The sequence below is a fragment of the Buceros rhinoceros genome, unplaced genomic scaffold (assembly GCF_000710305.1).
Source record: "Buceros rhinoceros silvestris isolate BGI_N320 unplaced genomic scaffold, ASM71030v1 scaffold745, whole genome shotgun sequence".
Classification (NCBI taxonomy): Eukaryota; Metazoa; Chordata; class Aves; order Bucerotiformes; family Bucerotidae; genus Buceros; species Buceros rhinoceros.
The window spans coordinates 372-12,796 of record NW_010412072.1 but is presented as its reverse complement, the minus strand read 5'-3'; the positions used below and the strand labels follow the sequence as shown (position 1 = coordinate 12,796).

At 45.7% G+C, this 12,425-nt stretch overlaps 1 protein-coding gene across 1 annotated transcript in view; it reads left to right on the top strand.

Moving 5' to 3' along the window:
* Positions 1-8,201, top strand: part of LOC104493516 (tubulin polyglutamylase TTLL5-like) — a gene marked incomplete at both ends in the record, with an annotated part of 57,250 nt that extends 49,049 nt beyond the window's left edge. Inside the window, one exon of the mRNA XM_010136213.1 lies at positions 8,024-8,201. Coding sequence (XP_010134515.1) covers positions 8,024-8,201 — 178 coding nt within the window. The remainder of the gene's footprint in view (positions 1-8,023) is intronic.
* Between the last annotated feature and the right edge of the window lie 4,224 nt (positions 8,202-12,425).

Sequence of the window (12,425 nt, the reverse complement as noted above, 5' to 3'; positions counted from 1 at the left end):
GGAACACCCACCCAAGCCATAGGCAGCCAGTTTCTCCAGCAGAATGCTGTGGGAAACGGTGTCAAAGGCTTTACTAAAGTCCAGCCTAGACAACATCTACAGCCCTCCCCTCATCCACTAAGCAGATCATCTTGTCATAGGAGGAGATCAGGTTGGTCAAGCAGGACCCGCCCTTCATAAACCCATGCTGACTGGGCTTGATCACCCTGCAGGTTGTCCTGCACGTGCCACGTGATAGCACTCAAGATGATCTGCTCCATAACCTTTCCCAGCACCGAGGTCAGACTGACAGGCCTGTAGTTCCCTGGATTCTTCTTCCAGCTCTTCTGTAGATGGGTGTCACATCTGGTAACCTCCAGTCAACTGGGACCTTCCCGGTTGGCCAGGACTGCTGGACCAGCTCCCTCAGTGCCCTTGGGTGAATCCCACCTGGCCCCACAGACTTGTGCACATCTGAGCTGTGCAGTAGGTCACTGATCATTTCCTCTTGGATTATGACGCCTTCTTTCTGCTTCCTGTCTCTGTCTTCCAGCTCAAGGGTCTGGGCCCTCAGAGAACAACTGGTCTTGCCATTAAAGACTGAGGCAAAGAAGGCATTCATTACCTTAGCCTTTTCCTCATCCTGGGTCACTCTGTTTCTCCCTACATCCGGCAAAGGATGGAAATTCTCCTTACCCCTCCTGTGGCTAAGCCTCTTCAATGTTCCCTTTTTTGGGAACACTGGAAGCTTTAAATCAAATTTATATCTAAGTTATGCATTAAGAAATTATATTCTGAATCCCTTCTGCTGTGGCATTGCCCTCCACTCCCTGATTATTTCCTGATAGTTTCACTTCAGTAAAGATTTTTCTTTACCCTGTCCTCTGTTGTTGTCTTTTGTTGTCCAGTATTACTCATCCCAGCAGTGGTCGTGTTTAGCTGAACTTACTTTGTCAGATGTTTGAATGAGTTCCTTAAGAATGGTGTCAGCAGGATGGATGCTAGAGAAGTGTAGGTTATCGTTAGTAGTTACCAGTGTCATTCTTTTAGTATGGACTCGCTGTATGCGAGATAGTTTTTCATAACTGTGAGATTCTTAGTGAGTAGTGTTCTGTAGTCTGCGCTGGTCTTGTCCACAGCTGCAGTCCTCGGTATTCCCTTCAGATCTGTTGGAAGTGGCAGTAGAAGCCAGCTCTCCCCTTTCTTGTAAAAGCTGATGACTACATTCTGATTTCTTCTGTATGGAGGCTGGATTTAATTGAGACTTTTTTCTTCTTTTTTCTTCTGTCAATGAACAAATGTATTAGTAGTTTATTAGTATTTAGATTTTAGCGGACTAGCATTAGTTCCTAGTACAGGTGTAGGTAGTTGATTGCATAAGGGTTGCTCACATTGGAAAAGAACTAACGGATTGGGAAAGAGAGCTAGAGCAGAAAGGGAATTTGGAACCGGAAAATCTGGAGATGAGTGCATGGTGTTCTAGCATTTTTAGGCTGGGTTGTGATCATAATGGTATGATGGTCTTCCACAAATGGTCTCAGAAGCAAACCTGTGTCTTTTGTGATGCAAAAAGCTGCGGCAGAGAGGTCTTATGCTGTCAGTGAATGAGGAAGAGGGAATGCTGGTCCAGGCTTCATGAAGACTACAGGAATACAGCAGATTTCTTGCCAAAAATACTGAGTAGCCCTAAGAGCTGCTGGAAGGACGGAATCTTGCTAGCCCTAAGAGCTGCTGGAAGGATAGAATCTTGCTTACAAAGGATGAACTATAATGCCAAGGCTGAGATTTCCTGTACATAGTGAAGGTCTGAATCCTGGCCAGATCTCTAAAGTAAGCAACTCATAAATAATCATGAACAAGCTGTGAGAAGATTGCTCACAACCAGCCTGGCTGACTAAATGAAACCCATTCTCTTTTGGTGGCACAGGCAGGAATTTCTATTTCCCTTTTCCTGTATGTGCATCTACGCCTGTATCTGTCACCTGTACATGTGAGCGACCTCCAGGACTCCCATTCTTGGCAGCCCCGGCCGCCCCGTGCCCAGGTCTGTGCTGTCCGGAGGTGGAGCAGCGACTCTTTCACGGGCTCCCCCTTGGCGTAGGGAAGGAGCTTGCGTGCCCTTGTGAGGTTGAGAGCTGTGCTGGGGGTGGCATGTGCCTCCGGTGGGGTCTCCCAGGCCAGACAGGTCTCAGCTGAAGGGTCAGACACAGTGTGTCCACGGGCAGGATGGGCTCACTAGCCTTCGGGCACCATCCTAGGAGAAGGACAACTCTGACCCCAAACCCGGGCAGATGGAGCTCGTTTAGCCCCGTAAGGCTCCATCTAAGAGAAGGACACTCTAACCAAACCTACAACCCGAGGACTTCGCTGTCACCATCCAAGCTCGCCAGGCCCTGGCAGATGAACCTCAGGTGTAAAGGGTTGAGCCAGTTCCGCGCACGCTGCGCCTCACCTAAAAAACCCACCGCGCAGCCCCGAAGGGTGCGCTCATCGCTTGCAGTGAGCGTGGGAAAAGCCCTTCCCAGATCTTCATTCGCGAAGCCAAGCCAAGCCAAGCCATGACATGATGACATGTGAGCAAACAAACAGTCAGTTGTTAGTGTTCAAGCAATAATCCTGAATTGAAAACAAGCAGGTGTGTGAGTACTGACTCTATGAGCCTGATTGCTGTTGGGGGTGTGGGGATTTTTCTAGTTGTTTTTGGCTTTGCATAAGGTGGCGCGAGTTGTGGAAAAAGCTTTTCCTTTAGTTTGGAGTACTTACATAGTCTCTCTACCATGTGAACTCTGTAGTATCTATTAAGATGTGAGGTCTTCTACAGCTTTTTTTTCCATCCTTCATTACTGTGCTGAGCCTGTCGTGGAATTCCTTAAGCAGGAAAGCTAATTTCAGGAAGGGTGCAAGGGTGCTGTCCTGCTTCGATAAATCATCTGACAGGCAGAGACTGAAGTGGACAAGGGTTGGAGCAAGGCAGCGGTCCCAGTGCATTTTTAAAAACTGGACCATCAGTCTTCAGTATTTGTATTTTCATAATAGTTATTCCTTTGCCAGATATCTCAAAACAAAAGAAATAAAGATCGAGGGGACAATACTAAAGTTCTGCCATTCGGTTAGTGGCCCTCTCAGTACTACAGACTGCGGTTGCTGTACGTCATCTCTGTGATACAAAGCCAGTTTGGCTCTCAGCAGCTCCAGCTTTACTGGAGTTTTCCTTTACATCAATTTTATCTCCTCCATTTCATCTTGACCTTTATGTTTTAGAACAAATCACTCAATCTTTAGCTTCCCAAGGGTTCTTTTGGATCAAAGGATAATTTATGTATTGCAGGTTTTGAGCTGGAGGTAGTTAGAAGAGAAGTTGAAGCAGATATTAGTTGCTAGAATTAATCACGTAACTTGAGTGAATGCTTTAAAGAGTGCTTGACTGAATTCTCTAACTTCTGACTGAGACCTGAGACAGGTTTAGTTTCAGAACTCTGAGGCATAAACAATATTGGTTGCATTTTCACAGACCAGGTGTGCTATCTCGTTCAGTGTCCGCTCAGACAGGAACTCATGGGAGATTCTGTGCGAAGGTCATGCTGTGGAATGGTGACACTTCCCCGATACTCTCTGGGACTTGGTAATCAATGATTTTCTGTCCAGGAGATGGTGTCTTTGCATATGAATGGTGTCAGTTGCTCTCGCTTCTGTGAGTTTGTCTCATCGTTTTTGAACCACTGTAAATTTTTGGCATCCTTAGCTTCCCATAGTAGGAAGGCACCAGTATTTTAACAATGTGTTATGAGAAAAACTACTTCCTTTTGTTTGTTTTAACATGCCCACCTGATGACTTCATTTGGTTTTTCCTAAGTCTTGTATCATGAGGGGTGAGTAGTTGTTCCCTATTCTCCTTCTTCCCTGAAGCTCATTATTTTATAGGTATTTTTCATATTTCCTTGCAGTTGTCCGTTTTCGAAGCTGGAGAGTCCTTACTTATTTAGTCATTCCTCAGTACATAAGCTGTTCCATACCTTTGATCATTTCTAAGCATTTCTTTGTGCTTTTCCCGGTTCTGTTGTCTGCTTTTTGAGAAGTGGGGAGGAACAGTGGTTAGAACTAACTCAGTATGCAAGAGATGCATGTATGGTTTCTATGGTGGTGTAGTAGTCTTCTTGGCTTTGTTTGCTATGCCTTTCCTAATAATTCCCAAGTATTTTAGTGATATTTTCATAAAGTAGTCTATTTAGCTACAGTTATAAGATCTTCTTTCCAAATAGAAATAACTAGTTCGAAGTGCATCACTGCGTAAAACTAGGATTGTATTTCCCTGGGTACATGACTTCGTAGTTATTAAATTGGATGTCTACTACCAATTTAATGTCTGATCGTTCAGTAATGTTCTTTTTTTCACACTTCTTAGTGACTTCCAGTTTTTCAGCAGCAAACTTTTTTTTTTCCTTTCGTTCTTTTTTTTCCCTGGATCACTTGTAAGTGTTCTAAACATCAGACACCATAGCACAGATTCTTCTGGGACCCCAGTGGTAATCTTCTTCCATTGGGGAAACTGTCCATTTATTCTAGCTCTGTTTTCACGTGTTTTAACTAGTTACGAAAGCCATGAGAGGTAATCCCTTCATCATACTTTGGCTTATTTTATTTAGGAGCATTTTGAACAAACTTACCAAATATTCTCGGCTGAGTAATTGCTGATTGTCAACGGTTTGGCCGAGGCAGCCAAGCCTGGTGACTAATCCTTCTCTATTTCAACAGAAATAGGAGAAGGGAGAAAGAATTTATGAGACCTCTGAATGTTTTGGAAAACTGAAACAAAATTTAATAACACTACAAACAGAAATATATTAAATACAAAAGAAAACCGGTGAGGTATTAAGGGTATGGGATGGAGAGGCGAGGGTTAAACCGCAGGACGGGGAGAAAGCAAAAGGAACACCGCGGCAGCGCAAAGATGGCAGTGGCCACATGGCACAGAAACAAAGAGAACCCGCGGCGGTTACAAACGCCGGGGCGCCACGTGGGGAAACCCAAACCCACACGGTCCTACCCGTCTGTCGTGGATTGAAGCAAAGCAAAAGCGTTGGCGGCGAAAAGCAGCAGACAGCTCTGGGACGGACGGCAGAGAGAGGCTCCGAAGTGGCAGGGAGAGTCACTCCGGGGCGTGCGGCCTCAACGGTAACGGCGGCGAGGGGGGTTTTCCTGGCTGATCTCGGCGGCAGCGGCTTACCGAAGCTGCAGGGATGCAGACAGCCCCGAGGCGAGAAGCGGGCGAAACAGGAGACAGCTTCCCTCGAAAGCGGTGGCTGTGCCGAAGCGACAGGGGGGCCAGGCAGGTCCGGGGCGCCCGGCGACAGGCAAGCACGATCGCTGTAGCTGGAGGACAGAGCAGAGCCGAGCCGAGAGAGCAGGCAGGTCGAGAGGGTTATGTTGCCCCGGCCCCGTCCGGTGTGGAAAGAAAAGGAGCTGGCCACGCGGCGTCTCTTGGAGGAGCAGAGTCGAACGGAAAACGGAAACCCACCAGAACCTTCAACCAACCCGATGGCATGTTGGACGTACGTGGGAAAGGAATACCGGTTGGTCAGTTTAAAACAAAACTTTCTGAAACAGGAGAGGTTTTGTTAAACGGTGACACTGATGTTAACAAGTTGCTCTAGGCAAACGGACAAATACAATTGCTGCTTAGTTCAAAATGGAGTTATTGAAGATCATAATCTTTCAGTAGTAGTGACGAGGAATTAGGCTGGTTACTGATCACTAACATGACTGCGATGGAGCTCCTGAATGCTCTTCAGCTTTGTATTGGATGCAGCCGATGTTTGGTTCAAGGGCTGGTCTGCAGTGAGCTCCAGCTATCTCCCAGCGTGCATCCCATTCGCAGCACAATCCTGTGTGCTTTTCAGCTGTCAGCGTGACCTGACTTTACTGGGTGGGTAACGGAGACTCCAGTCGTTTCACACAAGGGAAAAGTCCAGTGCACTTCAACATCAGAATGGATGGCGGAGCCTGTATCTGTGCAGTGGAAGGAACAGGTAGTACTCTCGGGATGGGAGTTGAGTCCAGGTGTCAACAACCTGCTGAGAACCCGTGTGGTGAGTTGGTAGGATTGGAGAGAAGACAGCTGAGGATCCTTTCGAAGATGTCTTGTGTCTTGTCATGTCCTTTGTGGCATCCTGTGCTCAGCAGGGGACAGTGCTGGGAGGACAGCAGCACACATGCATCCGTGGATCCAGGTCTGGGCCACTGCAGGTAAAATCACAGTAGTGGAGTATCATGATCCCATTACTGGGGCAGAAGGGGGAAGGCAGGTTCAGAAGAGGGAAGTGGCTTTCCCAAGGTTAACCACAAAGCCAGGTTTAGACCTATACAACTTGGGTTTCAAGGTCTGAGTACTGTCAGCAACATTACAGTTGTCACTTTTCCAAATACTGGTGAAAGGAAAAGACCTGATACACCGAGAATCTTGTAGCAAAACGTAGCAGAAAGTGAGAGTCATTTATCCAGTGTTGTGCAGGGGTAAAATGGAAGCAAAGAACTGAGGAAGCATGGGTGGTATCCCTCGAACAGAGAAGCGTAGAGGAGACTACCTACAGCCCACAGCCTGCGTTTGCGCGTAAGAACAGAAGCGGTACTGGTGCTCCAAGCAGGAGGAGGCCCAGAAGATAGAGTGGAGATGCTGGCTGCTGAATTCCTTTTCCACTGGGTTAACTTACTCCTCTCTTGCTGAGGAGCTGAGTATGTCCTCAGTTTGCTTTGAAAGGGTTATTTTTGAGGAAGAGTGCATAGATCTGGCAGTTGCTTCCAATCTTGTTTGAAACATCCTTTGAATATTTTAAGAATTCACTGTGATGATGAAGCTTGGGGGGAAGGTGAAACACATTCAGCAGAAGCTGTTCAAAGAATCAGGGTTGTAAGTTTTGTTAGGATCCTGAAGCAAGGAGATTGAAGTTATCTCCCTTGACAAAATCACGACCTACGCTCCAAATTATGGCATGAAATGTGAAAGACACCAGGTATCTTTTACAACTCTGTCACTTATGACATGCGTAGGAAATACAAGGAAAGTCTGCCCTGGGAATCCAAAGGAATATTTAGAAGAAGTGGCTGAGAAAAATATGACAGAGATCAGCAGAAATTTGAAAAGCTCAGGCCTTGAGGCTTTTGAACGTTTTATTAGATTCAGTGGATCTTATGGCATCCTGTCCTGTGAGCAAAGGATGTGTGAGTTGCTGGGCCACTGTAGCCTCTTCAGGACACCTTGTAGTCCTGTCAGGTGGCCACCTGCTCTCTGCAAAGCCCCTCAGCCTTGTGTAGAAGAGTGTTGGTGTTCCTTTCTCACTGAGGCTTACAAACTTCAAAGCAAGCCAGTGAGCTCCTGTTGGTCTTATCATGGTGCAGGACACAGCTGAACTCCCACCACATAAGCCTGTGCTGTAAGAGCTCCTTTTCTCCTCTGGGAAAGGCTTGCATTATCACACGATGAAAGAAATGAGCCTATCTTCACTCCCCTCATGTCTTTTGGATTGTAACTGTATAGAGATGATATGTGCCCTAGTTGCAACCTCACCCTACCAGTCCTTTATCCTCTCTGTGGATGTTGTACTGAACGTCTGTTTTCTATTCCACTATTGCTGCAGCATGGGTGTGCTTGGTGTAAGCCTTGTGTTAGTGTTTTAACAAAATTTCTACAAATCCAAATAAATACGTATATCATTAGTGATGGGGATCCTTAGCTGTTTTCCTTCTGCAACTCTGCCTCTCCTTAATGCTAATCAGCTACACAAATGCTCCAGTTTAGACTTTCTGTTTCCTTTTTCTTTGTTCTCCTCAAGTGCAGTGCTATGGCTAGTAATGTAGTCCCAGCCTGGAATACAAGAAACTCCTTAGCAAGGTGGTAGTTGGCCATGGCACCTCTATCAGGTGTGCTTGCTGGAGCCACAAATTCATAGCTGGCTAAGTATTACAGGGATTTTTAGGAAGCAGCAGTGCCTGGTAAGTGGGAGTCCTGACATACAGAGTGGTGAAAGTGTGATGGCCCTTCTTTTCTCAGGGCTCCAGAGAATCATTGTGTTGCCTGGGAAGGGGAGATGGAGAACAGTGTCTGCAACAAGGTGACACAGAATGTGCTGGCACATCCCACCTATCAGCTCCATTTTGCTGTGCAGCAACTTCAGCGGCAGAAGCTTCAGTCACAACAGCTGTTGGAGCAAAGCCAAGCCCGTCGTCAGGTAACTAAGAAAAAGTCTTGCCTGGGATGCAGCAGTGCTGACTAAGTCTTAGATGTGCAGAACCCAGCTAGATCCAGTACACATGGCGTGGCTTTTGCGAAGGAAGTAGGTCTTCAAGTGGGTTGCAACAAAACTAGTATTACCTGCAGCGATTTTGATAGCACTTTGGTGCGTTGGCATCCTCCTCCATTTGGCTCCTGGCATGCTGCTGTTCTGCACCTGTTCAGGGCATCCCCTTACAGTGCCTCAAACAGCCTTTGACCTGACTACAGTCTCCACAGTTCTTTGTCACTTAATCTTATCATTGCCAATATGTTGCAGCTTTGACTTGAAGAGGTCTTGGGTAGTCTTCGAGCTCGGTCATTTTTGTATTTCAGTGTTTCTAAACACAGGATCTTGAAATTGTGTTGGCAACTGTGTCCTCTGTGGAAGAAGACCCTGTTAAGGCTTCATCTTGGCTATATTTTCCTCTGCCTCGATGTCTTCTCATACAGTGCAGTTATCAAAAGAGTAGTATGTTAAGGGACTCAAAAATCATTTAGGAGAATCTTAATTCTTTTGAAGAAATGTATTAAATTTTTCTAAGATGCTTCAGCATGCAGGAGGTATGGTCACTGACCCTGATGCCAGATGTAAGTTTTCTCTGCAATCCCCAAAATCTTCCCCAGGCTTCATATGCATTTTGTTATTACTAGGTTTAAGATCTCCTTTCAGTGCTTTGCGTGGAACTGTCTGGTGGATACATGACTCCTTTGTTACAACTGCAAGGAGAAAAGATAGGCTAAGTGTCCAAGAACTAGAGGAACTACGAGAAAGCATTTGTGGTGTTGATGTTCTGGATGACACCTAGATGCCAAGGGTGGACCTCTGTGTCTGGAACAGCATTTCCATCCTACCTGGGGAATCATCCAAGGTTACAGTGGGTTCATTGATGAGAGAGGTGTGTTGTTTCTTCTGTGCAATGTCCAAAAGGCTTCCCTGCTAAAGGGAAAGAAGTCTCTGGGTGAACAAATCTCTTCAGTCAGAAGAGATTGTTCTCCATTAGGAAGGAGCTGTTTGCTGGGCGGTCTGGCAGGACTGGACTGCAGCAAAACCATGAACAGAGCAAACATGCAGAGATCTGAACACCCCCTCTCCCTCCTGTGAAGCAGATGAGTCACTAGTCAGGGTCTTTGAGAATAGGTGATAGGTAAATTGCCCTCATCCTTTTCTAGGAGCATCTTGAGAGGCCCTTCTGCCTTTGCTCCTTGCATTCCTTCTTTCAAGACCCTCATGCAGCAGTACAATTTCCATCCCCGGATTCCCTCACCTACAGTCTTTTTGCTCCCCCTCTGAACAGGTCTTCCTTCCATCTCTGTCCAGGGGGCTCTGAGTGGGCAGCTGTTGGCTGCTCATGAACTCAGGAGAGGGCTGTAAGCTGGCTTGTGCCTGTAAGGAGGCTGGAGCTGGCCATGGGGCCTGGCTGAGCCCTCTTCTGATTGCTGACATTGAGCTAATGTTATTCTTGGCCTGGAACAGAGCCATTACTCAGGAGTTTCTGTTAAAGTGATTCTTTGTTAAACCTCCTCTTGCCCCCACAGCTTCTCCCTCCTTTCTCTCCCTCCCTTATCCTTCTGAGCCAAGCAATTTGGAGTTGCAGCATTGAGGCTGTTGCCATGCCACGGGGCTCAGCCTGCACCAGAGTTGCCATTAATGAGGAAAGGTATTTGCTGAACACAGAGGCTTTCAGACTCTCTGCAGTGAAAACCACCTCCCTTCCAGTCACAACTGCACCGATGCTTTGATGTCCCTCTCAGTCACTGCACTACCCTCATCTTCATCCGTCAACCCCCTTCTCCCTCTGTAGCTGCCTGTCACTAACCTCTTCCTTCTGCTCATTAGCTTAGATTTCAGTCCTCTGACTTGGCCTTTCCAAGAACTGCCTTCTCTTTTCTGCTTGCTTACGCACTTCCTGCCCTACATCTCCTTCCCACTCACACTGCTTTGACTTCCATCCCACCTTTTCCAGCTGGCCATCATTTGTTCTCTCTTTTTTTCTCCACAGCTGATGTAGCTTACCCCAGCCTGCATGGCTCTACCACATTTCCTAGTAAGCGTGACCTATCTTTCCCTTCTGTTCCTCCCACACACTGAGATCTACTCCATCCTTTGTTGTCTTGCCTGCTGCATTCGATTTCCTCAGCCTCCTCTCAACAGAAGAAATATATCCCCCAAAATGGAAGGCCTATAACTTGAGAGAGTGTCACGACCTCTCTCCTTTGGGGAATGCATGCAGGCTGTCTCCAAGGCTGTTTTGTCTGGTTGTCCAAGTTCTTGTTACAGCTGACAGGCAGGCTAGCCATTTGCCAGTAGCTGAAGTGCATTTATTAATGTATCTCCAGGCGCGCTCTGAATATGGCATGACCATACGACATGACTGGATCCCAGGCTTTCCTTCGTCCTGGGATAAGTGAACTGGTCACGTGTATATGGGTAGCATGTGGACACGTTACAGAAGCACCGTTAAGTAACACCAGCAAATGCTGCTTCCTTGTGCATTAACCAGTTCAATATGTTGGGAGATGAGATGGATGCGTTGGAAAACAGGGAGTTTCCTAGTTAAGTGTTTGGGCGATAGGAATACTCCCATCTGCCACGTAGTGGAGGTATCTTAACATGAAAGCTCGTTGTGTGCTTTGTAGCAGCACCCACTCTTGTGTGAGCAACTTCCAGACACTTAAGAGTGAAGATTTCTCCAGGCGTTTTAACAATTTGCAAAACAGCAAATACTGTGTAGGTGGAATAAGAGGAATAATAACCAACTCTTCCCACTCACTGAACGTGGAAGTTAGTTCTCACAGCGTAGTACGGAGGAAATAGAACTTTGATAACAGATAGATTAGGTATTTCATTCCCGGGACAAAAAGAAAAACACCAAACTGACTGGATGAGAATCTAACAAACAAATGGATGCAGTGATAGGGCCCAGGATCAGAGACAATACAGACCTGAGAAAAGAGAAAAGAATAGCAAGAGGCAGAGTTTGGAAGTGGAGACAAGAAGCTTGAATCTGATATCATCAAAATCAAGGAACAAGAATTACATAATCAAACCGAAAGACAAGAAAAAACAGGCTTATAGCGGTGTTTTTAATGTTTAAGGGAGACTTCACCTTAAACACTGTAACTTAGGTGTTAGTATCGCTGCTGCAGTTGGCAAGGCAGTTAATACACCCTCACTGTTTATTCTCTAATTGTTTCCTGTACTGGAAAGATGCCATTAGCTGCTAAGGAGGTTACTCCTCTGTGTGTCTGTGTGTTCTGTCTGCTTAGCCTAGCATCTACTGGGTTTAGAATTTTATGCCAAAGATTTCAGATGGGAAAAAAGCTGAATTAAAACAAGAAAAGTAGAGTTGTATAGTGGAATGATCCCCATCAGTTCTGCTTATATCTAAAAAGCTCATGCTAATACATAAATCTCGTTAATGAGTTGTGAGGTCCGGTTGTGATCACATTTTCAATCAGAAGTTTAAGTAGATATTATGCTATAAAACATTTGGCTAAGTTAAGTTAAATAGTTCTCTCAATCATTTAAAACTGGTATGTTCTCTGAAATATCCCTCATTTTATGAAGTTCAGCAACATTTTTGTCTTTCAATTTGTGACCCTTTATTTAGATCTGACTGGGAATGTTGAGTATTTAGAATGATATTCCTAATATTTCTAGAACTACGTTGTTCCTTCCTGAGGACACAAGGGCTTCTTTGAATGTAGCCTGAGACGTCATTAAACTATTTTCTAAGCTATTATATATTGGGCTGCTGTCAGATTTTCAATTTCTCTCCCCATTCAGTCTCTTGTTCATCCTTGTTTTGCAGCTTTCTCCCTCAGGTTGTTTTCCCACTAAATGTGCTCACTGCTGTTTTTCCTGTTTGAGTCTTGTGATACTGATGAATCAAAGTCTCAGTCTAAGTAAAGCAGAACAACTGTCCTGAAAGTAGTCTGTGCTCATTTATACCAGCTGAAGTTTTGTCCTGATGCTGTGGCTATTATTGGAATTACAGTAAGGCTCAGATGTTATCAAGTATCTTTCCCATACTGTGATCCTTGCCCCAGAGAGCTCCCATTACCAAAAGAAAGACAAAGGAGAAGGCACCAAGTCATCTCATTTTAGTGCATTTCAGTCTTGTTCTGAAGAATTTACCAAAGAAGATATGCTTCAGGACAGCCTGTGCATGCCAGGAAC